Source organism: Carcharhinus amblyrhynchos, chromosome 6, assembly GCF_965287045.1.
Source record: "Carcharhinus amblyrhynchos chromosome 6, sCarAmb.v2.hapA, whole genome shotgun sequence".
NCBI lineage: Eukaryota > Metazoa > Chordata > Chondrichthyes > Carcharhiniformes > Carcharhinidae > Carcharhinus > Carcharhinus amblyrhynchos.
Window position 1 is genome coordinate 121,693,483 of NC_137329.1, and position 25,393 is coordinate 121,718,875.

Sequence of the window (25,393 nt, forward strand, 5' to 3'; positions counted from 1 at the left end):
AGACAGAGCATATAAAGCACAGACAGTTTAGAGATTACTGATTAGAATGCGAATCCTTACACCTAACCTGCTGTTCAAGTCCTAAAGTGGCTGACAATGTGTGTGGCAGGAGCACTGATCACAGGTTAAAGAGATGTGTATTGTCTCCAGACAGTACAGTAAGTAAGGTTTTGCAAACCCAGGCAAGTCACGGGGGTTACAGATAGTGCGACATGAACCCAAGATCCCTGTTGAGACCGTCCTCAAGCGTGCGGAACTTGGCTATCAGTCTCTGCTCAGCGACTCTGCGCTGTCGTGTGTCATGAAGGCCGCCTTGGAGAATGCTTACCCGAAGGTCAGAGGCTGAATGCCCGTGACCACTAAAGTGTTCGCCAGCAGGAAGGGAACAGTCTTGCCTGGTGATTGTTGAGCGATGTTCATTCATCCGTTGTCGTAGTGTCTACATGGTCTCCCCAATGTACCATGCTTCGGGACATCCTTTCTTGCAACGTACCAGGTAGACAATGTTGGCCGAGTTGCAAGAGTATTTACGTTGTACCTGGTGGATGGTATTCTCACGTGTGATGATGGTATCCATGTTGATGATTCGGCATGTCTTGCAGAGGTTGCTGTGGCAAGGTCGTGTGGTATTGTGGTCACTGTTCTCAATATGTGTCCATATTGGTAAGGCCACACTTGGAATTCTGTGTACAGTTCTAGTCACCCTATTATAGAAAGGAAATTATTAAACCAGAAAGAGTGCAGAAAAGATGTACTAGAATGCTACCAGGACCTGATGGTTTGAGTTATAAGGAGAGAATGCATAGACTGGAACTTTTTTCTCTGGAGTGTAGGAGGCTTGGGGTGACCTTATAGAGGTCTATAAAATAATGAGGGGCAGAGATCAGCTAGAAATTCAGTATCTTTTTCCAGAAGTAGGAAAGACTAAAACTAGAAGACGTAGGTTTAAGGGGAGAGAAACAAAAGGGTCCAGAGGAGCAATTCTTTCTCACAGAGGGTGATGAGTGTCTGAAACAAGCTGCCAGATGTAGTAGTAGAGGCTACTACAATTTTGTCTTTTAAAAAGTGTTTAGACAGTTACATAGGTAAGATGGGTATAGAGGGATATGGGCTAAACGCTGGCAATTGGAAATAGCTTAGGGTTAAAAAAAAGGTTGGCATAGACAAGTTGGGCCGAAGGGCCTGTTTCCATGCTGCAAACCTCCATGACTACAACAGCGTCAGGGACATAGGTTCAATTCCAGCCTCGGGTCACTGTCTGTGGAGTTTGCACATTCTCCTTGTGTCTGCATGGGTTTCCTTTGGGTGCTCCAGTTTCCTCCCACAGTCCAAAGATGTGTGGGTTAGGTTGATTGTCCATGCTAAATTGACCCTTAGTGTCAGGGGGATTAGCAGGGTAAATATGTGGGGTTATGTGGATAGCGTCTGGGTGAGACTTGTTCGGTCAGTGCAGACTTGTTGGGCCAAATGGCTTCCTTCTGCATTATAGGGATTCTATTCTCTGATTCACTCCAGGTATGATTATACAGACAAACTAGGAATCTTTTGTCAAAACAAACTTCATTAACAACACAGTATAACTATAACACATGAATTATCTTAACCTTTAACAATTGAACAATACTTAAGATGTGAAACCTTGGTTCCTCCACAAAATGAAGGCAGGTATCGCAGTCCAGGGCCGCTGCCCCCACATGCTGTGTGTAGTATTCTGAGCACAACAGCTCCCTGGGGTTCACCCTCTGCATGTTGTATTGGTTTTGAGATTTCTGCTATTGTCCTTGGCAAGCCATGCCTAGCTATTGCATTTTCCTGTCTTCTCTCCTGCGTATAAGTAATAAGGCAGACAGCAAGATCACCAAGATCCATTTTCCTGATGGTATCTTCATTGTTGTTTCAAAGAGAGATAGTGGTGGTCATGATTTGTCTGCTAAGGACCATGCTTTTTCAAGTCATCGCCAACAGCTCATTCTGAAGGTACCTTTATGTGTGCCATACCTTGTTTTTCCATTTGCCTGTTTTTCCATTTGCCATTTTCTTCAATCTTTTCTCCCTGTCCGTACTGCACACCATCCCCCAACATGATTGTACGCAAACCTCAGTTTGCCATGACCATAACATGGTTGCCCAGCGTTTAGTGCTTATGGCTGACTAAAACCCCTGCCACCAATGCTCCACACCACATGATTGAGTGGTGACAGTTTTGATTGCATCCTGAACTTGCATCTCTGGCACAAGCATTGTCCAAGCTTGCACTCCCAAGACCTTGTGCTTTGCTTAGACCATGAAGGGGATGTGTCAATGTCTACTTAAACATAAAGGAAAGGACAGTCCATGGCTACTTTACTGAGGCAATCCTCAAGCTTGTTTGGCTGCTCATTGATTCTGCAGCACCATAACACTCATTAGATTTGGAAGTATGTGCACAAGGGGTTAAATGAAGAACAGTAATTATTGGCTCTTTCAAGAATTACTACTGCTTGAGTGGACGCAGTTGCTTGATCTCCTAACTCTAAGCATGTCAATTGAGTTCAAGTTAAAAAATCTTGGCTACAAAAAAGTACTCACATTGACATATTTTCGTTTTTGCTTGGCCATTTTCTTCACATTTCCCAATCCTTACTGCACCCTACCATGTGTTTGTGTGGAAACTTTAGGTCTGTTTTGTCATGATCTGCACCCCCACATGCTTGCATTGCTGCCTTTGTGTGAGGTTCCCTTCCCTGACACAGTGACTAACACTGCTATCTCATTGTGCCAGGGACCTGGGTTCAGTTCCGCCTTGGGTGACTATGGTGTTTGCACGTTGTCCCTGTGTCTCTGTGGGTTTCCTTTGGGTGCTCCGGTTTCATCCCACAGTCCAAAAATGTCCAGGTCAGGTTGATGGGCCATGCTTCTTGTATCCCAAGGTGTGTAGGTTCGGGGTTTTAGCAGGATAAAGATGTGGGTTATGCTGATAAAGTCTGGGTAACATGCTCTGTTGTAGAGTCAGTGCAGATCCAATGGGCTGAATGGCCTGCTTCTGCATTGTAGGGATTTTATGATTCTCTCTGATACTGTTACCTTTAACCTGAAGGTTCCCTTCCCTCCTTTCTGGTACTGCTGCCTTTGCCTCGAGGTACTCTCCTCTTTGACACTTCTGCCCTTGCCGCATAGTTCCCTTCCTTCCTCTCACCAGCAATATTTCCCTTGCCTGAGGTTCCGTCCCCTTTCTCTGGCATTTCTACCTTTCATGATGTGGATGTGCTGGCGTTGGACTGGGGTAAACACAGTAAAAAAGTACTCACATCAGTTGGACTAAAACCTGGTGTTGTCAGACTTTTTACTATTTTTACCTTTGCCAGAGAGAAGGAGGTCTTGGGGCACTGTTGCCTGTTCCCAGGTACCAGAAGCCAGCCACCTGCAGTTGCAGTGGAGAATTGCATGTAACCCCTCCAAATCTGAAGCACCACCTCCTTGCACTGGGATCCTGTCAAGCACTGTAGTAAATTGTATGCACTCACCTCTGAGTTCAGGTAGCCAGGTGCACAACTTTTAAAAGCAGTTGTATTTTGCACTGTTGTGGGATTTAAATTTTTCAAGGAGGTGATTCTAGTGTGTGGCCACAATATTGATTGCAAATTTATTAAATTTAAGTTCCCAATTTTTGAACGCAAGAAATGCAGCCCACCATTGATAATGGAAGGGGCAGTCAGTTCCGAGGAAATGCCTGGAAACATGTCTCACCCTTCATGCGAGATTTTCCAATCTCACCAATGATGGGTGTGGAAACTCCCAACCTCTCGGTACGCACCCCCCCACACCCCCATTTTTACCATCAGTCATGAATCTGGTGCATCACATTTCTCTTACACCATACTAACTTTATCCAACCCTCTCCTGAGTCTGCATGCGCTTTTACCATGCCAGGCTCCAGTTCCCTCGGCACAATTCATCCTTCTGCCTGCCATCCTCCCTCCTTCTTAAGGTCGGTTCTTAATAGTCCCAATTCACCCTTCTGTCTGCCATATTCCCCTCTTCAACATGAGGCATAGCGTCCTGCTGTATCTCAAAGCACCTAGTGCAAACAGTCTAGACAGGGAGAGCAGCTTTGGCAGCAGTGACAAGGTAAAACAGCGACATGAGAAGGCAGCAGCACTGTTGCAGGAATGTTTGCAATGTTGTACTCATCTCTAAATCATAAGTGAAGTAAAAGTGGGCAGGTTCACTGTATCCAGTCATGAATCAGACTGGTCTAATTTCCTGCTGGTGTTAGCACAAAGTTAGGAGGGAGAGCATATTTCCAATGAGTTACATTTTTAATAAGCATTTATGATATGTTAATGGGTACAAATGAAGTTTCCAATATGAATCAATGGGAAAGCCAACCCACTTAAGGTGCATTGAATGTGCTGAGGGGAGAATGGAACTTGTTTTCTCACCAGCGAAAATTCAGCATTTAGCCTCACCCCTATTTTCCACTCCTGGCTGCCCATGGTTCCCTCCACCAGTGGGACTGGAAAATTCCACCCATGGTATTAGTTTATGGACTCTTGCAAAATATTGCAATGCCTTTATATACAATTACTATTTGTTCAAGTACCATTTTTTCCAAAGTGAATGTCACTAGATGCGTAGCTCATAAAACTGTTCTGTCCCTTACATCATCGGAGTGCCTTGGATGAAGAGGCTGGCAAGCTGATAACCGCCCAAGCATTTCCAGAGACACAGCTCCTACCAATTCATAATAAACTCTACTCCACCAACTCAAAATACATCTATTTGGGAGAAAATAGTCATTCAGAATTCTGAACATGGGTAAAAATGAGGAAATAGAAAAGTAGAAGAGAGGGAGATTTTCTCATAGATTGAGGAGAAATGACTGATCTTGGCTGAGGAGCCTTGGGACACATCATATGAGTCAGCTCTGGAAATAAATTATGATCAGCAGTCGACAAACTCATGCACAGGCAATTCCACACATATGGTTGACATGACAGATTATTATCAGGAGTCCACTACCAGTAATTGCAATTCATTACACACACAGCCTGATTTTACCATTTTCGTTCGAAGTGCTGAATCTGGGTGTAATGCAGATCTGATTTGGAAATCTGCTTCCAGGCGCCTGCGTACGCTCTCAACATGCGCAGTTGGAAAATAATTTGAAAACGCACGCCCATGTCAGATCGCTCCCGGGCCACAGAAAGCAGCCTGGGAGCGAAAAGCGGGAGTGATAATGCACACACACATTACTGTCCCCCTTATCCACCCCCCCACTACCCACACACATCACTGTCCCCCTTATCCACCTCCCCACTACCCACACACATCACCGTCCCCCTTATCGACTCCCCCACTACCCACACATATCACTGTCCCTCTTATCCAGCCCCCCACTACCCACAGACATCATTGAACCCCTTTTCCACTCCCCCCACAACTCACAGACATCACTGTCCCCTTTATCCACTGTCCCACTACCCACACACATCACTGTCCCCCTTATCCACCCCCCACTACCCAAAAACATCACTGACCCCCTTATCCACCCCCCACTACCCACACACATCACTTTCCCCTTATCCACACCCCCGCTACCCAGACCGATTGCTACCCCTGCCCCCCTCCCCTCTCCACCAATTGCCCACAGAGTGGCAGTGGACCACCCTGCCCTCCCCCACCAGAGATCCATCTGCTCCCCCCCACCAGAGATCCATCTGCCCACCCCCTCAACCAGAGATCCACCTGCGCGATAATAGCCTCTCACCCAACTTTACCACGAGGCAATGGTAAAATAGGGCCCTAAGAGTTCCATGATATGCAGAACACCATGAAAACAGATTCTCGGAGACATCTGTGGAATTAAGATGCGAGGAAAAGCTTCTTGAGGAAATTGATGGCTTCTGACATGCTTCTGACAGTGCTGCCATTGTGGTTTTGGACAGAATATCTTCACAAGGCTTTCAGGATCTGATTGGGATTAATTAGTCTAAAATGATGCCAACCAGTAGTACCCATCCATTGCCCTGCACTAGTATACTTACCTTGCAGGGTGAAACCATGATCAAGAAGGTGGATTCAATTTGAATTGATTTTTAGAGCAAGGAAGAAGATGGATTGCCTGGTCCACTCTACGTATTGACTTTGTAACTTAAAGGAATAATATTGTTTAAAAAGAAGTGGTCATAGATGTTGTTTGTCCAGTGACATTGAGTGTACTTTTTAAAGCCCCTTCCACTGCCTACAAATAAAGGAGCTACAAACATTAGCCCATTGCAAACATATTTGTTTCCTTACTTTCATAGCATCTTTTCTTGTCAAAATTAACTGGACAAGTAGAGATAAAAGCAGTTCCTTAGATATAGAAAATATTTGATAACATTAAAATTTATAAAAAGAAAAATGTTCTTTCTGATTTACCACATTGGTTTGATAACTTCAGATACATATTTCAAGAACATTGAGGAATATTTACATTATTTTCCAGCTTGTCTGGGGAGACACTTACAAACTTGGCTGTGCAGCCAATATATGTCACAAAGAGATTAAAGGTTCTGAAATAAAACGTGGAGTAATTTTTGTCTGTAATTATTCACCCAGGTAAGTCTTGTTTTAGTTTGTCACACTGCCTTAATTTGAGTTTCTTAAATAGAGTTTGCATCCTTCCATTCAGGGTTCCAAGCAGGTCATAGGAATGAAATGGTCTTTGTGAAAGTGAGAAATGGCATTATCTGTATTTGTAAGTGTGACAAACCATCCCTCCTCATTCTTCTCAGCTCATTCAGTCTTCACCTAGTTAACCACAACACCATTTTCCAACTTCTGCTGTTGCCCATCTGGTTGTAACTTTTTAAGGTTGGTTCTGTTCCTATCAGTTGAAACATAGCCAAGAATCATTTGCAATGGTGTCTTTTCCAATGATGTGGGTATGCCGGCGTTGGACTGGCGTAAACACAGTAAAAAGTCTGACAACACCAGGTTTTAGTCCAACCAATTTATTTGATAATAGACTCACAAGCTTTCGGGGTTAGCCCCTTCGTCAGGTGAATGGAGAGTTCTGGCCTCAGACAGAGCATATAAAGCACAGACAGTTTAGAGATTACTGATTAGAATGCGAATCCTTACACCTAACCTGCTGTTCAAGACCTGAAGTGGTTGACAATGTGAGTGGAAGGAGCACTGATCACAGGTTACAGAGATGTGTATTGTCTCCAGACAGTACAGTAAGTGAGGTTTTGCAAACCCAGGCAAGTCACGGGGGTTACAGATAGTGCGACATTAACCCAAGATCCCTGTTGAGACCGTCCTCATGTGTGCGGAACTTGGCTATCAGTCTCTGTTCAGCGACTCTGCGCTGTCGTGTGTCGTGAAGGCCGCCTTGGAGAATGCTTACCCGAAGGTCATGTCGCACTATCTGTAACCCCCGTGACTTGCCTGGGTTTGCAAAACCTCACTTACTGTATTGTCTGGAGACAATACACATCTCTGTAACCTGTGATCAGTGCTCCTTCCACTCACATTGTCAGCCACTTCAGGTCTTGAACAACAGGTTAGGTGTAAGGATTCGCATTCTAATCAGTAATCTCTAAACTGTCTGTGCTTTATATGCTCTGTCTGAGGCCAGAACTCTCCATTCACCTGACGAAGGGGCTAACCCCGAAAGCTTGTGAGTCTATTATTAAAAAAATCGGTTGGACTAAAACCTGGTGTTGTCAGACTTTTTACTGTCTTTTCCAATGCCAGCACTGTTTTTCCCTTTGGAATCCTCTAAGCATCTATCTTATTATCTTTCTAACTCTCCTATGTTCTACCCTTCAGCACTTCCATTCAAAAACATATATTTCTGTTCCATAAAGAGTCAATAAAGCACAGAAGGAAGCTTTTCAACCCATACCAGCTACTATAGAGCAGTCCAGTCAGTTCTATCCTTGAAATACTCCTGTCTTTTTTTGGCCAATTACCTTAAATCTGTGCTGTTTGGTTACAGATCCTCTTGTCAGTCAAAACATGTTCTCCTTCTTTATCCTTTATGATTTACACAGAAAACAGGGATTTGAACCTTGGACCTCATTCCGAGAGTGGGATTTTCCAGCCTTTCCCACCGGCGGGATTTTCCAGTCTTATTGAAGGTGATCTTCTGCAGTGGGTTTCCTGGGGGTGGGGGGCGGGGGGAGGTCTAGCCATATTAAATGCCGTAGACTTCACTGTGACCAGAAGATCCCACTGGTGGCTAGTGGCAAGCAGCCTTCCCATTGAGGGGGTGAAGGCAGAAGAAAATCCCAGCCAAAGTTTGATGCTCTACCAATTAATCTAATGGAGTTCCATCCTACCACCATTTCTTTGGATCAATCTACTGGTTCTGATTTGTCACATTACTAGTCCAATGTCTAATTATGCATTGGATGTTTAGTCCATTCCTTGGTCCCTGACTCAACCTCCATTCCCTGACCGTTTCCATCCCCAGCAGCCTTTGTGTTGTACTCGACCCTGAGATGATTTTACAATTATTTTTCCACACTCTGACCAAGATTGCCTACTTCCACTTCCAGCCCAATTCCTGCCAGAACTGATATGCTGCTAAAATCCCCATTTATTCCTCTAGACTTGACTATAAAACACAGTAAAATAGAAGCAAAATACAGTTGATGCTGACAGTCTGAAATTAAGACAGAAAATGCTGCATAAACTTATTTGCAGCGTCTGTGGAGAGAGATACAGAGTTAAAGTTTTGATCCCTTTGACTCTTCAAAGCTGAAGAGGGGTAGAGATGTAATGGAATATACAAATAGAGAGGGGAGTGGAGGAGGTGGAGCAGAATGGGAGGTCAGGGGTAGATAAATTTGATTGAGTTTTTTGAAGGGATAACCAAGAAGGTGGATGAGGGCAATGCATTTGATGTTACCTACATGGACTTTAGCAAGGCCTTTTACAAGCTATCACACAGTAGGTTACTGCATAAGGTTAAATCTCACGGGATCCAGGGTGAGGTATCTTAATTGATACAAAATTGGCTTCTTGACAGAAGTCAGAGGATGGTTGTAGAGGGTTGATTTTCAAACTGGAGGCCTGTGACCAGTGGTGTGCCTCAGGGATCAGTGCTGGGTCCACTGTTATTTGTCATTTATAATGAAGATTCGGATGAGAATATAGGAGGCATGGTTAGTAGGTTTGCAGATGATACTAAGATTGGTGGCATAGTGGACAGTGAAGAAAGTTATCTCCAGTTGCAACAGGACCTTGATCATTTGGGCCAGTGGACTGACGAATGGTAGATGAAGTTTAATTCAGACAAATGCGAGGTGATGCATTTTGGTAGACTGAACTAGGCAGGACTTACTCTGTTAATGCTAGGACATTGGGGAGAGTTACGGAACGAAGAGATCTAGGAGTACATGTTCATAGCTCCTTAAAAGTGGAGTCACAGGTGGACAGAGTGGTGAAGAAAGCATTCGCCATGCTTGGTTTCATCGGTCAGAACATTGAATACAGGAGTTGGAATGTCTTGTTAAAGTTGTACAAGACATTGGTAAGGCCACACTTGGAATACTGTGTGCAATTCTGGTCACCCTATTATAGAAAGGATATTATTAATAGAAAAAGTGCAGAAAAGATTTATTAGGATGCTACTGGGACTTGATGGATTGAGTTATAAGGAGAGGCTGGATAGACTGGGACTTTTTTCTCTGGAGCGTAGGAGGCTGAGGGATGACCTTATAGAAGTCTATAAAATAATGAAGGGACAAGGTAGATAGTCAATATCTTTTCCCAAAGGTAGGGGAGTCTAAAACTAAAGGGCATAGGTTTAAGGTGAGAGGGGAGATATACAAAAGTGTCCAGAGGGACAATTTTTGTCTGGAACAAGCTGCCAGAGGTAGTAGTAGAGGCAGGTACAATTTTGCTTTTTAAAAAGCATTTAGATGGTTACATGGGTATAGAGGGATATGGGCCAAATGTGGGCAATTTGGATTAGCTTAGGGGTTTTAAAAAAGAAGGGGCGGCATGGACAAGTTGGGCCATGCTGTAAACCTCTATGACTCTAACTGTAGGTAAGAGCTAAGGAGTGACTGACAAAACTGTAAAGGATATCAGGCAAAGGGAGTATTAATGGTAGCTTTAAAGACTAAAGATGGTGCTAATAGAGTCATAGGGGTTTACAGCATGGAAACATGCCCTTCAGTCCAACTTGTCTGTGCTGCCTAGTTTTTACCACTAGGCTAGTCCCAATTGCCTGCGTTTGGCCCATATCCCTCTATACCCATCTTACTCATGTAACTGTCTAAATGCTTTTTAAAAGAAAAAATTATACCCACTTCCACTACTGCTTCTACCAGCTTGTTCCAGACACTCACCACCATCTGAGTGAAAAAATTGCCCCTCTGAACCCTTTTGCATCTCTCCCCTCTCACCTTAAACCTATGTCCTCTAGTTTAAACTCCCCTACCTTTGGGAAATGATGTTGACTATCTATCTGATTGATGCCCCTCATTGTTTTATAGGTCTCTATAAGATCACCTCCAAGCCTTCAGCTCTTGCATAAAGGTAAGCTAACAGAATGTGTTAATAGGAGAACAAAGATCAGTCCTCAATGAAGGCAAAACTGAAAAACAAATGACAATAATGCATCATTTTAGTCATTTTTTCTGTTTTTTTTCCTGTGGTGCCTGTGACTCATATCAAGCATCAGATGCCAGTTTACTACATTAAATACACTATATAAATATGTTATTATTGGTTTTTGTTTGCTATGATAAGGGTTCACCCTGATGAATGTGAAAGATTTCTGTCCTTAGTTTTGGAGATTTCCATAATGGAAATAAACAATAGGATATCAGGATTATTCTAAACCCCTTGTGAATAGTTTTGATTTTGGATATTAATGTAAAGCGTGCAAATGGGCTTGGACGCTCATTGAACACAGTTTCCAATTTCCATTTCACTCCATTACCCAAAGCCAAAATTACTCCCTATTGATCATTTTAGGTTCAAACAGCTGGAATCTTTATCTTCTGTAACATAGTAAACAGAAGGTAGGTGGGCTAAAGGGCATTCTATTTCCCAGTCAGTGCACTGGACTTGTTTGATTGCCTCTGAACATGAGGGAGTTAAGGAGGAATTTCCATGCATTGTTTTCTCAAATTGGCATAGTGTTTTCTGTTATTTTTACCTTACTCATGCCTCTCCCATAAGAATGTGTGGCTACTCATGGGCTGAAAGGAAAGAACAAGGAGGAGTATGCTATAAGGCACTTTGAGCCTCTGCCACCATCCATTAACATTACGGCTGATCTATCTCAACTCCACTTTTCTACCCTGTCCCCACACGCTGATTTCTTCAAAGCATGGGTCAGACTTGTTGGAATAACTGATCTTTTCCTGTTCATTGCTTTCATATGTTACAAAACACTAACTTCACCTTCCATGCAATGACTAGGCAACAATGTTTGGACTCTTCAGTATATCATGTTCCCTGTTTCTGTTAACTTGTCTTGGGAGTATCAAGCAATATATTGCTCTGTGTAGCTTGGTGTACTTTTAAAATTATGGATTTCTTCATTTTTTTTGTAGTGGAAATATTAAAGGAGCAGCACCATATTTGAAAGGAGCACCATGCACATCTTGTGGTTCAGATTTTTGTAGGAGCAAATTATGCAGTAAGTAGTCAATACTTTTAACTTTTTACATGATTAATGTAAAATGAATTTTTGACTCTTGCTTTTTTCTCTCTTTCATCAGGTGATCCAGACCGTGAAAAAATTGAACGTATGTTTTTAACATCACTAATTTTATCAATAATTTATTTCAATTATGTTAATGACATTTTTGAAAATCAATTACATTTTGTGTACTTCATTTTCTGACAGAATACGCCAATTGGCATCCAGATTTTGGATCAGCCTCCATTTTGTCGAACTGCCTTTTGAAACTTCTGCCTATTATTGTAATATACTTTCTAATGGAGTAATTCCCCAGACATGCTCCTTATATTTTTCGGCATTTTTTCTCCCTGTTTTCTTGTTTCAACTGTGAAGATAGGATGTTCAGAGAAACCAAATCTGTACCATCAGTGCTGCTTCATGATTGTCAGACTGGCACACAAAGACATCTTTATCGACTTATCTGATTCCTCTTATCACCTCCATTTGCAATTCAAACTGGCATTTGAAAACCTTTCCAGCATATACTTAATTAAGCCTTTCAACATTTACTTTATTAAACTAAGTATATTTGAATAAAATGCTCATCCATGCATAAAAGAAGTAACTACAAACAGTATTGTTTCCATCCATTTGTAACTTGTATCAAAGCCCTTTCTGCTATTTTAACATTGTATTAAATGTTAGCATCAACGTAATCACAAACCTACATTTTTTTAATCATCTTCATCACAAATCTATTTCCACCAAAAGCAAGTCGTTAAAGACACTCGTAAAAGAACAAAATACTGAATTTTAAAATGACAACATCATTCAAAAATGAAAGTTGCCATAGGCCCAGAAGACCATAGTCTGCTCTCCCCTTTGAGGGTGGTGGTTTAATCTGAAGGTCACCACACCTTAGGTGAGGGGCAAGGTTGAAAAGGCAGGGTTTTCATAGATAACCTAAGCTAGTATGGGAATTGAACCCGAGATGTTGGTGTTGCTCTGCATAACAAACCAGCCATGCAGTTAATTGAGCTAACCTATATACTTACCAGTGACGAAAACAAGACAAATATGACTGTTACTTTGGTTAAAATCTGACCAAAGTGGATTTAAAAGAAGCTTTTTTGGAACCTGGAAATCACAAGTTTGAATCCCGATGGCGCTGACATTTAATACAATATTAAAAAACAATAAGGGGACAAGTGCCAAATAGATGAAAGACAATACTGTTTGTAATTTTGGCCATTATGTATGCATCAGTATGTTGTACACATATGCACATATACTTTATGTGTGCAGTGTTTCTCATCACTCTTCAATTCTGTGCTGAAGAGAACAGGTAAATTGTTTGTAATTTCTGCTTCTACCGATAAATGGGAGGAGAACAGCTGCATTTGTGGCCTCATGTTTTCCTGTCTCAGCCAGATTGCTATTTTCATGAACTAGCCCCATTACTAACATGGATGTACATTAGACATTTCTGATGGGACAGAATGGAATTCTAGATGCAGCCCTGGCCATCATCAGCTGTAAAATTTATTTTTAAGAGTTTGGCTGTTTGTAATAAAAAATAACTCAACACTGCCAGCACATTGAATCAAATGTTACTGTGTATTGAAATAGAATATTAACTGGTAAGTATTTTCAATAAGTTATTGTTGTGACTAATTTTCTATGACTCTTCACATCTCAGCATTTTAGTAAAGTTTTAAAGATTTTAATAAAGATCAAATTTAATAATTACTTTGTTTTAATGTGTAGTTCAGTGGATAACTGAATATAATAAATTATATACATGCATTCCTATTCCATTGCAATTAATTTGTTTACCTTTTTTATACAATCAGGTATTTCTGAGATAATTAGATAAATGCAGCTTAAAACACTTTACTTCCTCAAGACTACTGCAGAGTATTTGACATGCCTCAGAAAACATTGGGGTATGATCTATGTGGAGGACAGAAACAGCCCACATAAAGATAACATGCTGGTTTGCTGTAGGTTGCTACATTGCAATGGAATCCCTTCATCTTGCATTACACTGCATTAAAGGAGATAGAAATTGTGCACTAAATGTATACCAAAAGAAAAGAGGACTGAAGTAAACATTAGACTCTTAGAAACGGACAGGAGAAATTGTAATGGGGAACAAAGAAATGGCAGTCATTAAATATTTTGTGTCTTCACAGTAGAAGATACATTCCGTGCCAGAAACAGATGATTGGGGGCGGCGGCATGAAGAAATTGGGAAAATTAATGTAAGATGATTTATAGTTATTGGAGAAAAGGACTAAAATCCAACAAAACCTCCAGGACCTGATTGATGGACTATACCATAGGGTTCACAAAGAGATAGTTGCAGAGATAGTGGACATGCCAGCTCTGATTTGCTAAAATTCCTTAGATTTGAGAATGCAACATTAGATTGGAAGTTTCAAGAAAAGAGGGAGAGAGAAAATGTAATGAACTACAGGTCAGTTAGCCTAACATCAGTAGTTGGGAAAATATTGGAATCTATTATTAAATAACTCTTAACAATGTGATGTTAGTGTACCTTTAAGAGATGTTATTTTAGTTCATGCTCACAGCCTTAGGTGATCTCATTGTTGGGAGGAGAAGAAAGCTTTGTGCAGGTCAGGTGACCGGGAATTTCATTTTCAGTTTGGAGCTGCAGGTTTGAATCTTTTGGGGATTTTGAAAGGACAGCAGGCTAAAAAGATGCATTTTCCCTGTCGTATTGAAAGTTCTGTAGGTTTCCTGAGGGGTGAAAACCTGCTTTTGTTGGGAGTTGGGCCAGAGTCTCTCTAGTGCTTTGGGAAACTGTCTTGTCTTCAAGATGTTTGGAGTGAATCCAGAGAACTGCAGATTTCAATAGAATCATTATTCTCAATTATCAATCAATATCAGTTTTGAAACTTTCTTCAGTGATGTCACAATGACTGGCCAGTTACAATTGATAAGTCATGATCCCAGTTACTGGTTATTAGGCACCAATGATAATACAGTAGTCGTTAATCACATTCTTGAACATCCATCAATTCCTCTTCCTTTAAACATTTGATTCTCCCATATAAGACAGTAATAAAGAGGATTTTTTTCTGTCAGAGGGACATGAATCATTGGAACTTTCTACTCCAGGAGCTGTGGAGACTGTATTCAAGACTGAGATAGATATATTCCTAAACTATTGGAATTTTGGCAGGAGAGCGGAGTGGAGGCCACAATAAGAGCAACCATGAACTTACTAAATGGTGGGGCAGCCTCAAGGAAATGTTAATGCTCTTTTAATTGGTGCTGCTAGATAGAGCTATTGAAATATACAGCACGGAAACGAGCACTTTGGCCCATTTCATGGGATCATAGGAACCCTACAGAGCAGATAGAGGCCATTTGGCCCATCGAATATGCACCGACTACAATCCCACCCAAGGCCCTATCCCCATATCCCTACATACTTACCTGCTAATCTCTCTAACCTATGCATCTCAGGTCACTAAGGGGCAATTTTAGCATAGCCAATCAACCTAACCCGCAATCTTTGGACTGGGAGGAAACCGGAGCACCCAGAGGAAACCCATGCAGACACAAAGAAAATGTGCAAACTCCACACACACAGCAACCCAAACTGAACTCAGGTCCCTGGAGCTGTGAAGCAGCAGTGATAACCACTGTGCTACCGTGCTGCCCGCAAGAGGACAAAAATAATTGATGAGAAAATTGATTGATAGTTGAAGAAGACAAACATAATTGATGAGGGAAGGGCTGTGGATGTAGTTATATAGACTTTAGTCCCACATGTCAGACTGGTACAAAAATTAAAATCACTTGGGATTGGCGTGGACTGGCTGGATGGATACAGAATTGACTTGGTTATAGAAGACAGTGAGTAGCAGTGGAAGGGTGTTTTTCAGAATGGAGATCTGTAGCTAGTGGTGTTCCACAGGGATCAGTGCTGGGATCTTCATTGTTTGCAGTCTATATAAGTGATCTGGAGGAAAATACGGATGCTTTGATTCGTAAATTTGCAGAAGACATGAAGATTAGTAGAGTTGTTGATAGTGCTGGGGACTGTCAGAGGACACAACAGGATAATATAGATAGATTGGAGACTTGGGCACATAAATGGCAGGTGGAGTTTAATCCAGACAAATGTGAGGTGATATATTTTGGAGGATCAAATTTAGGTGTGAATTATACTGTAAATGGCAGAACCCTTAGGAGCATTAACATCTAGAGGGATCTTGGTGTGCAGGTTCTCAATTCCCTATAAGTGGCAACACAGGTGGCCAAGATGATTAAGAAAGCATATTCCATGCTTGCCTTCATCAGCCGGGGCATTGAGAACAGGAGTTGGGAAATCATACTGCAGCTATATAAAACCTTGGTTAACTGCATATGGATTTGTGTGTGCAGTTCTGGTCACCACACCACCAGAAGGACGTGGAAGCTTTGGAGAGAGTGCAAAGAAGGTTCACCAGGGTATTGCCTGGTCTCAAGAGCATTGACTATGAGGAGAAGTTGAATAAACTGGGATTGTTTTCACTGGAAAGACGGAAGCTGAGGGGAGACCTGACAGAGATCCGCAAAATTATGAAAGGCATGGTCAAGGTGGGTAGTGAGAGGCTTTTTCCAAGGGTGGAAGTATCAATTACAACAGGGTACAAGTTCAAGGTGAAAGGGGGAAAGTTTAAGTGAGATGTGCGGGGGAGGTTTTTCACACAGGGAGTGATGGATACTTGGAACCCACTGCCAGAAGAGGTGGTGGAAGCAGGCACATTAGCAACATTTAAGAGTCATCTGGTTGGATACATGAATAGGGAGGAAATAGAGAGCTATGGACCAAGTAAGGGCAGAAGGTTTTTTTCAGTTTAGTTAGGGCATCATGATTGGCTTGGGCTTGGAGGTCCGAAGGACTTGTTCCTGTGCTGTACTTTTTGTTCTTTGTTCAGTTGCCTGCCTCAGGCCCATATCCCTCTAAACTGTTTGAAGGAGGTTTTTTCAGAGGCTAAGTATTGAGCTGAACTCAACTGTCACAAAGATTCTTGACAGTATTCTGGTTAAAGACATTCCATCAATGTCTATCTATCCTGTTGGGTTATTTCCCTTATTCTTAACTATAATAATCTGCCAGTTTAGTGGCAGGAGCAGGCTTTGCCATTCAGTTCACCTTGCAGCTGATACATTTTTCAATTTTCCCATATTCAAATTTGCAACAGGGTGTGCTCTGTGGTCAGAACCACTTCTCCAGCATTATGATCAGTTCACTAATTTTGAACACCCACAACTAGAATGCTGTTGGGGCACTAGTGGTGAATGCAACCTCACATTCCCTTGTCCATTCTATCTTTTGTAACTCCTCACTAGATGCCTTCCCTCCTTTTACTAGATTTTGATTCAGGCTGATAATTTCTGCTATATTGGAAATCTATAAATAAATTCTTGAATGTCTTGAAGCTGCTGTAAATCTTGCTTTATTAGAAATTACCTGCAAAACAAAAAGCACAAAGATTCATCCTGCTTGTAACAGAATGGGTTAATTCTCTGCTAGTTTTGGAAAGAGTGGAGTAAAGTTCTCAAATGGACGCCACTGTGTCAATCACCTAGGGCCTGGGAATCATTTATTTCTCTGTGGCGACAAGTGGAATTTCACAATAACTTCATTACAGTGTTAATGTAAGCCTTACTGTGACTAATAAGTAAACTTTAAGAAATAAACTTTAATTTCAAAATCATCCTTTCATTGTTCTGTGTCAGGAGTAATTTTTTAACCTGACAAGAAGTTTCAATCCAAATTAATCCAAAACAAGATGTATCACAATAATTTCAAATATCTCAATTTTTAATTCTCACAAAGTAAAATTATCAGATTTTCACACTTATTCTATAAACTAACACAGGCGCATATTTTGTAGCAATTTAAAATCAAACCAACTGTTTGCTGAAATAGTTAATTTTTTCTACAGCTTGCAAATAGAACTTAGCATGCAATATAGAGGTCACCACAGCTCATAAACTTTAAACAAGTCACTTCCCACTTCCAGCTTCTTAAAGTGGCAGAGCTTGAAATCGCTGTTAAATAAAAAATCCTAAATTAATATTCATGATCTCTAATGCATATAAATTCTTAATTGTGAAATTAGGAACAGATGATGATGAAATCACTGCCAGTTAAAAACACAAGCGATAAAACAAATTTACAATTTAAAAAAAGTTTATTTATTAGTCACAAGTTGGCTTACATTAACGCTGCAATGAAGTTACTGTGAAAACCCCTAGTTGCCACACATTGATGCCTGTTTGAGTACTCTGAGGGAGAATTTTTTAGCATAGCTAATACACCTAACCAGTACGTCTTTAGGACTGTAGGAGGAATCTGGAACACCTGGAGGAAACCCATGCAGACATGGGGAGAACTTGCAGACGCCACACAGACAAAGCTGGGATCCAAACCCAGGTCCCTGGCGCTGTGAGGCAGCAGTACTAACCACTGTGTCACCATGCAGACTAAGACAAAGGTTCTCTCAAATCCTGAACCAAGATTATTCAAAGTTCAAATTGGTTATTTTCAAACTCCAATTTATATATTTTGAATTTAAAATTTCAATTTGCTTTCCACAGGTTGTGTTCAAACTAACTTCCACGTGTATATAATATCCTTCTGAGGACAACTGTGGCCACTGATTATACTCAAGATTAAGGAATTTTTAAAAATTATTTCAATTTTCACCTTAATCCAATCCAATTCCCGTTTGATTTTAAACTGTATCAAACCCACTATTGTAAAATCACAATTGGGGGAAGAACATTAAAACCTTACAGCAAACAGCATAACAAAAATATTCACACAAACACACTCAGATGCAAATGGAAGCTTCTGATTCATTCATTCCTCAGCAATCTCAACTTCTGAACTGGAATGAAAAAACATTCAAAGAGAATAAAGAAAATTGATTTAAGACAGTAATCTTTATCCTGCTGCCTCCTGAACTGTAATCAAACTCAAAAAACGAAAGTACATTGTCTGCCATTCTCTACAAGAAAACACAATGCCACACAGTCCACACAAACACACTGAAATACAAAAAAACTTACTTCCCCCTCCCCCACGATTTTAAAAGCAAACGGGCTCCTTGAGGTCCTTTGCAAGGTTTGTGAGAGTTTGAGCTCCTGCTCCTTACTTAATTTTAGCTTGTTTCTGTCCCAGCTACTGAATATTTTGGGAGGTTCCTCATCTCTCTCTGCTTGCACCTCTTGCTGTCTCTTTCTCTCTATCTCCTCTCTCTCTCACTATTGTTTGTATTAAACCGTCTTCAGAGCCCTACCAGAGATCTTTTGCATCTAGGCCGACCATCACCATTGTGCAGCCCTCATCCCATAAATTTTTCTCTGTACTCACTCTTTTTTTCTCCCCTCACTGGGGACTCCTAGTGCCCAGGCTAACCATCAACCTTTCTCTGTGCGGTTTTTATCTTTAGATGTTTTTCCTGTTGTGCAACTTATTGCTTCACCATTCAGGCCGATCCAAGAGTCTCTCCTTGGTCCCCTGCATTAAGCGCAACTTAACTTCTCATGTCTTTTTCTATTACATGGCCTTTCGCTCTGCTAGTCAGGGCAGCTCAAGAGTCTGTCCTTGGTCCCCTGCGTTAAGCGCTACTTCTTTACGCAGTCATACTGTGTTCACAAGCCCCTACTCCTGTTCAAATCACTTAACTAATGGCTCCGTCACCTGAAGTGTAGCCCCTCAAACTACTGGGTGGTAAGCAAAAGATACTCACCCATTCTAGGAGACATGTCTTGCTGCTGGATTCTTGTGAGCAATCCTGCCTGACAATGCCAGTTTGAAGGTTTTTTTTTCATATACTAAGTATGAAGCTGAACTCAGCTAATGCAAAGATTCACAAAAGGCAGTATTCTGGTTAAAGACATTCTTTATTGACCAACGTGTGCTGGACGAAAGACAGCTGGGCAGTCCAACTCCTTTCTAAAGTTACAATACATTGGCCATATGGTTATACTATTTCAAAAGTTTATTTCACCTGCCCACTCTGCCATCCTAATTGGATGTGCCAATCACTTTAGCATATTATTTACCTTGGTCAATAACATTCTACCTTCTGACAGAATGGAAATTCATTGCTCTGTAGAATCTGAAAGTTCCCGCCCACTGTTACTTAACAATTTCCACTTATGTAGGTCCATAGGGTTCAAAGGTTGCTTTCCCACTGTCACTTAGCAACTTCTATTACATAAGATATAGGGTTCAGAAGTTTTTATTCCCACTGTCTGCTCGTAGAAATTAGATAATTCTATTCATTCTAGTGGCTGGGAAACTTGCATTGCATTGATAAACTACTGTGCTGTGTGGCTTTATTGTGGCCTGTTTCACTCAGCTTTTATCCCATTATGCTTTAGGACAGTCTGCAATTGGTCAAGGTGTACATTTTAACGCAAAACATTCAAAAATACATGTGCAAATCTGAAATGCATATTTAAATTCTTTACCAGCGGTTATATGTGTCTCTATTGTTACAACAACACAAGAGGAAAGTCCAACAGTTTATTTGGTAGCACAAGCTTTTGGAGTGGTGCTCCTTCATCAGGTAAGTAAAGAGTTTGGTTCACAAACAGGCATATATAGACACAAACAAGATAATGGTTGGAATGTGAATCTTAACAGATGGAGCTTATACCAGGTGGTGATTTCCTCTCATTTTTAAGAAAGAAGAAAGATGAGTTAAAAATGAAACAACTTGTGAAGATGTCTTTGGATGCTGCTGCTGGCATGGCTTACCTTGAAAGAAAAAACTGTATTCACAGGTAAAGGAAATATTCCCACTCCATCTACAGGGTATTACTACTTTCCAATTGACTAGTCAACGTGACTTTATGGAAAGAAAATTATATTAATTGCCATCCTTTCTAAGCGGGAAGAATCTCTCTACCTTTACCCTATCTAGCCCCTTCATTATCTTATATGTCTCTACAAGATCCCCCCTCAGCCTTCTAAACTCCAACGAGTACAGACCCAGTATATTCAATCTCTCCTCATAGGCTAGCCACCTCATCTCCGGTATCAGCCTAGTGAACCTTCTCTGCACTCCCTCCAAGGCCAATAGATCCTTTCGCAAATGGACATATTGCGAAATAAAGACAGACGGGAACCAGTAGATGTAATAGGGTAGGATTTCCATAGGGCATTTGGTAAGGTGCCATGCAAAAAGTTCATAGGCAAAATAAAAGTTCAAGGAATTTGGGATTACCATGGATAGATGATTGGTTAACAGCATTTGCGAAAGGATATATTGGCCTTGGAGGGAGTGCAGAGAAGGTTCACCAGGCTGATACCGGAGATGAGGGGGCTAGCCTATGAGGAGAGATTGAATAGACTGGGTCTGTACTCGTTGGAGTTTAGAAGGCTGAGGGGGGATCTTGTAGAGACATATAAGATAATGAAGGGGCTAGATAGGGTAAAGGTAGAGAGATTCTTCCCGCTTAGAAAGGATAGCAGAACTAGAGGGCACAGCCTCAAAATAAGGGGGGGAGGCAGTTTAGATCGGAGTTGAGGAAGAACTTCTTCACTCAAAGGGTGGTGAGTCTCTGGAATTCTCTGCCCATTGAAGTGGTGGAGGCTACCTCGCTGAATTATTTAAGTCACGGGTAGATAGGTTTCTGATAGACAAGGGAATTAAGGGTTATAGGGAGAAAGTGGAACTGATCCACTTCAGATCAGCCATGATCTTGTTGAATGGCAGGGCAGGCTCGAAGGGCTAGATGGCCTACTCCTGCTCCTATTTCTTATGTTCTTAATTTATTGGAGAGGTTTGGCAGCTCTATCTTTGAGCTATCCTGACCCTTTGATGGTCTCCTGGCAGCTGCTGGTTTAAATGAAGTTATGTCTTTATACGAGATATCTGCCTCGTGAGTCATGTATTGTCTAAACTTTAAGCAGTACTTGTCACCATGGTTACTCCACCAACACCGCCTCTACCACCTCCTCTGGTAGCTCATTCCATATAAGTGCCAAGTTGTGTGAAAAAGTTGCCTATCAGTTGCCTTTTAAATCTTTCCCCTCTCACCATAAACTTATGCCCTCTAGTCTTGGACTCCTCTACCCTAGGGAAAAGGCCTTGGCTATTGATCTTATCTGTGCTTGTCATGATTTTATAAACCTCAATAAATTCACTCCTCATCCTCCTATGCTCCAGGAAGAGAAAAGTCCCAGCCGATTTATCCTATCATTATAATTTAAACCTTCCAGTCCAGTAACATCCTTGTATATCTTTTTTGCACCCTTTCCAGTTTAATAACATCCTTCGTACAGGAGGGTGACCAGAACTTTATGCAGTACTCCAAATGTGGCCCCACCAAATGTCTCTGCAGAATATTTTCAGCAGTTAATATTTTTATTCCTGATTTACAGCATACAGTGTTCTGTTCATGCATGTAATGTGTTTCATACAAGACTCTGCCCTGGGGGGGCGGGGCTCTGCCCTGGGGGGGGCGGGGCTCTGCCCTGGGAGGCGGGGGCAACGTTGCAGCGACCCCAGCTGTGGCCGCGGGTACTGCAGGTGCCCCGTCCCCTTCGTCCAGCTCGCAATGGCCGCCGCCCCACAGCTTTTCATGTGGGTGTCGCTCGCCCTGTACCCGCAGTCAGCCTGGTTTCTCGTCAGTATTACCGATCCGAACTTCATCAATGACTGTGTGAATACACACAACAAACTCCGCGGCCAGGTGTACCCGCCGGCCAACAACATGTTTGCGATGGTTGGTAAAAACTAATGTTAAGGCCGTCGCACCCATCAGTATATATAGATATATATATTAATTTTAAAAAATAAAACGCCTCTTCTCCCCCCGGCCCCCCTCCCCCCCCGCCGTCCCACACCACCTCGCAAAATAAATACAAATCAAACGCGTTGGGGAAAGTCTGAGGTCGAGGGGGTTTAACTTGCCGGTGGTCAGTGTGAGGTGGAATGGATCAGGAGGCCGGAGGCGGACGGAAGCTTCTGGAGAAGCTGGCGGCTGGACCGTTAAAAAGGGCGCGCAGTTTAAATTTCCTCCCTTGGCGGCGGCTTGGTGTCGCTCTAGCTTGGATCAAACTTATTATTCTCCTCCAACCCCTGTCAGCGTTAGGGGGAAAAAAATCATTTTTTTAAAAAAAAGAAAAATACTTTTAACAACAAATTAGTGGGGAAGGGCAGGGGCCTTCCCTCTCTCTCGCTCCCGCTCTCTGTCTCTCTCCCTCAGGCGAAATGGTCTCCAAAGACTCGAGAAGAGTCACCAACAGAGGCTGAGATTTTAATGGCTGGTCTTTAAAAATTCATAACTGATTTCTCCTTCAGTCCCCTTTGGTAATCTGGAGACTTGTCAGGAGATTTGGCAAGTCAGCCACCATTCTCACCAACTTGTATTGATACACCATAGAAAGCATTCTTTCTGGTTATATCACAGCTTGGTATGGGCTCCTGCTCTGCCCAAGACCGCAAGAAACTACGAAAGGTTGTGAATGTAGCCCAATCCATCACGCAAACCAACCTCCCATCCATTGAATCTGTGTACACTTCCCACTGCCTCAGCAAAGCAGCCAGCATAATTAAGGACCCCATGCATCCCGGACATTCTTCCACCTTTCGTCGGGAGAAAGGTACAAAAGTATGGGGTCATGTGCTGACCAAGTCAAGAACAGCTTCCCTACAGCCTTTTGAATGGATCTAGCTTTCATTAAGTTGATCTTTCTCTACACCCTTGCTATGTCTGTAACACTACATTCAGCATGCTCACCTTTCCTTCTCTACGAATGGTATGCTTTGTCTGTATAGCACACAAGAAACAATACTTTTCGCTATATATTAGTACATGTGACAATAATAGATCAAAGCCTAAATCTACGCCCCAGCCAGCAGTGCTGTGAGCTCTGCCATGGGTAAGTTGGTAATTCCACATTTACCCCTGCTCGGAAGGAGGATCAAACCCCTGTTCACCAATGTGAACTGTTTTGGCTGTCCAGCCAATTCAGTTTACCTGGTCCCCATTGCTTTAACAACGGGATCTGCGTGGGTTTCCTTCGGGTGCTTTCGATTACTCCTGCAGTCCGAAAGATGCGCCGGTTAGGTGCATTCTAAGTCTGAGGCATTCAAGTCAGCTGACCCCGACCTATACAAGAAAGCCAGATATGATCTAAGGAGATCCACTGAACCAAGCTAGAGAACCAGGCTAGCAATATGGACCCCCACTGACTATGGCAAGGTCTGCAAGACGTAACAGGCTACAAGATGAAGGGATGTAAAATCTCCAGCACCAGTGCACCCATCCTTGTTGAGAATGCATTTTATGTTCGTTTTGAGCAAGATGTCAGTGAGAGCATGCCTTCCACCCTGGAAGCTCAGATGAACCTGTATCTGAGGTCAGCATTGCAGGCATTAGAACAGCCTTCTCTGCAGTCAATCCATGGAAAGTGACTGGCCCGGATAGGACGCCTGGAGAGCACTCAGATTCTGTGCAGCCCACCTGGCGGGGGTATTCGCAGACATCTTCAGCCTCTCTTTACAGCAATCTAAGGTCCTATTTGCTTCAAGAAGATGACCATCATCCCGCTGCCAAAGAAAAGCCAAGCAGCGTGCCTTAATGGCTATCGTTCAGTGGCTCTGATATCAATTATTATGAAGTGCTTTGAAATGTTTGTCATTGCACGAATCTATTCTGGTTTTCCAGATTGCTTAGATCCACTAGAGTTCACCTTGCACCGCAGTAGATTCAGTGTAGCATCTCCCTGACTGTGCACTCAACCCTGGAACATCTAAATAAAGCAGACACCTATGTAAGGCTCTTATTTATTGATTACAGTACAGCCTTCAACACGTTTATCACTACAAAACTCATCTAATAACTCTGTGGCCTTGGGCTCAGCCCTTCCCCGTACGACTGGATCCTCCTCACAGCTCACCCTCCCACCCAACTTTGTATCATTTGCAGATTTGGAGATAATACATTCAGTTCCATGTTCCAAATCATTACTATATAATATGAACAGTTGGGGTCATAGCACAGATCCCTGCAGAACCCCACTAGCCACTGACTGCCAATCAGAAAAAGACCCAACAACGTAGGCAACAATGCCTCCACGATCATCCTCTGAGCACTGGTACCCCACAAGGCTGTGTCCTCAGCCCCTTACTATACACCTATAACTGTGACCAAATTCCCTTCTAAGTTGATTTTCAAGTTTGCTGGTGACATCACGGTAATAGGTCAGATCTCAAACAGTGATGAGACAGAGCACAGGAATGAGATAGAGAATCTGTTGAATTGGTGTGATAATGATAATCTCTCCCAAAATGAAGGAGGTAGTCTTCGACTTCAGGAAATGTAGTAGAGGTCACGCCCCTCTCCACATCAAAGGGACAAAGTAGAAAGGGTTGAGAGCTTCAAGTTTTTAGGTGTCCAGATCACCAACTCCCTGTCCTGGTCTCTCCATGTCAACACTAAGAAATCCCAATAATGCCTGTACTTTTCTCAGAAAACTAAGGAAATTTGGCATGTCCATAATGACCCTCACCACTGAAAGCATTCTTTCTGGTTGTATCACAGCTTGGTATTACTTATGCTGTGTCCAAGACAAAGCCCATCCATCATTCAATTCAGCCTCCCGCTCATTGACAGCGTCTACACTTCCTGCTGCCTCAGAAAAGCAGCTAGCATAATTGAGGACTCATGCACTCCAGACATACTCTCTTGCATTCTCTTCAGTTGGGAAAAAGATATAAAAGTGAG

The 25,393-nt window shown here is 42.2% G+C and overlaps 2 protein-coding genes across 2 annotated transcripts in view; both read left to right on the top strand.

The window, feature by feature from the left end:
- LOC145344567 (GLIPR1-like protein 1) overlaps positions 1-13,312 on the top strand; it is a 26,210-nt gene extending 12,898 nt beyond the window's left edge. The window contains exons 3-6 of the mRNA XM_080191764.1: positions 6,470-6,582; positions 11,547-11,632; positions 11,715-11,741; positions 11,843-13,312. Of these exons, the coding sequence (XP_080047890.1) occupies positions 6,470-6,582; positions 11,547-11,632; positions 11,715-11,741; positions 11,843-11,943 (327 nt within the window). The 3' untranslated portion in view covers positions 11,944-13,312. The remainder of the gene's footprint in view (positions 1-6,469; positions 6,583-11,546; positions 11,633-11,714; positions 11,742-11,842) is intronic.
- Positions 13,313-22,219: 8,907 nt separating this feature from the next.
- The window catches only part of LOC145344284 (GLIPR1-like protein 1), a 40,619-nt gene continuing 37,445 nt past the window's right edge, over positions 22,220-25,393 (top strand). The window contains exon 1 of the mRNA XM_080191345.1: positions 22,220-22,387. Within this exon, the coding sequence (XP_080047471.1) occupies positions 22,220-22,387 (168 nt within the window). The remainder of the gene's footprint in view (positions 22,388-25,393) is intronic.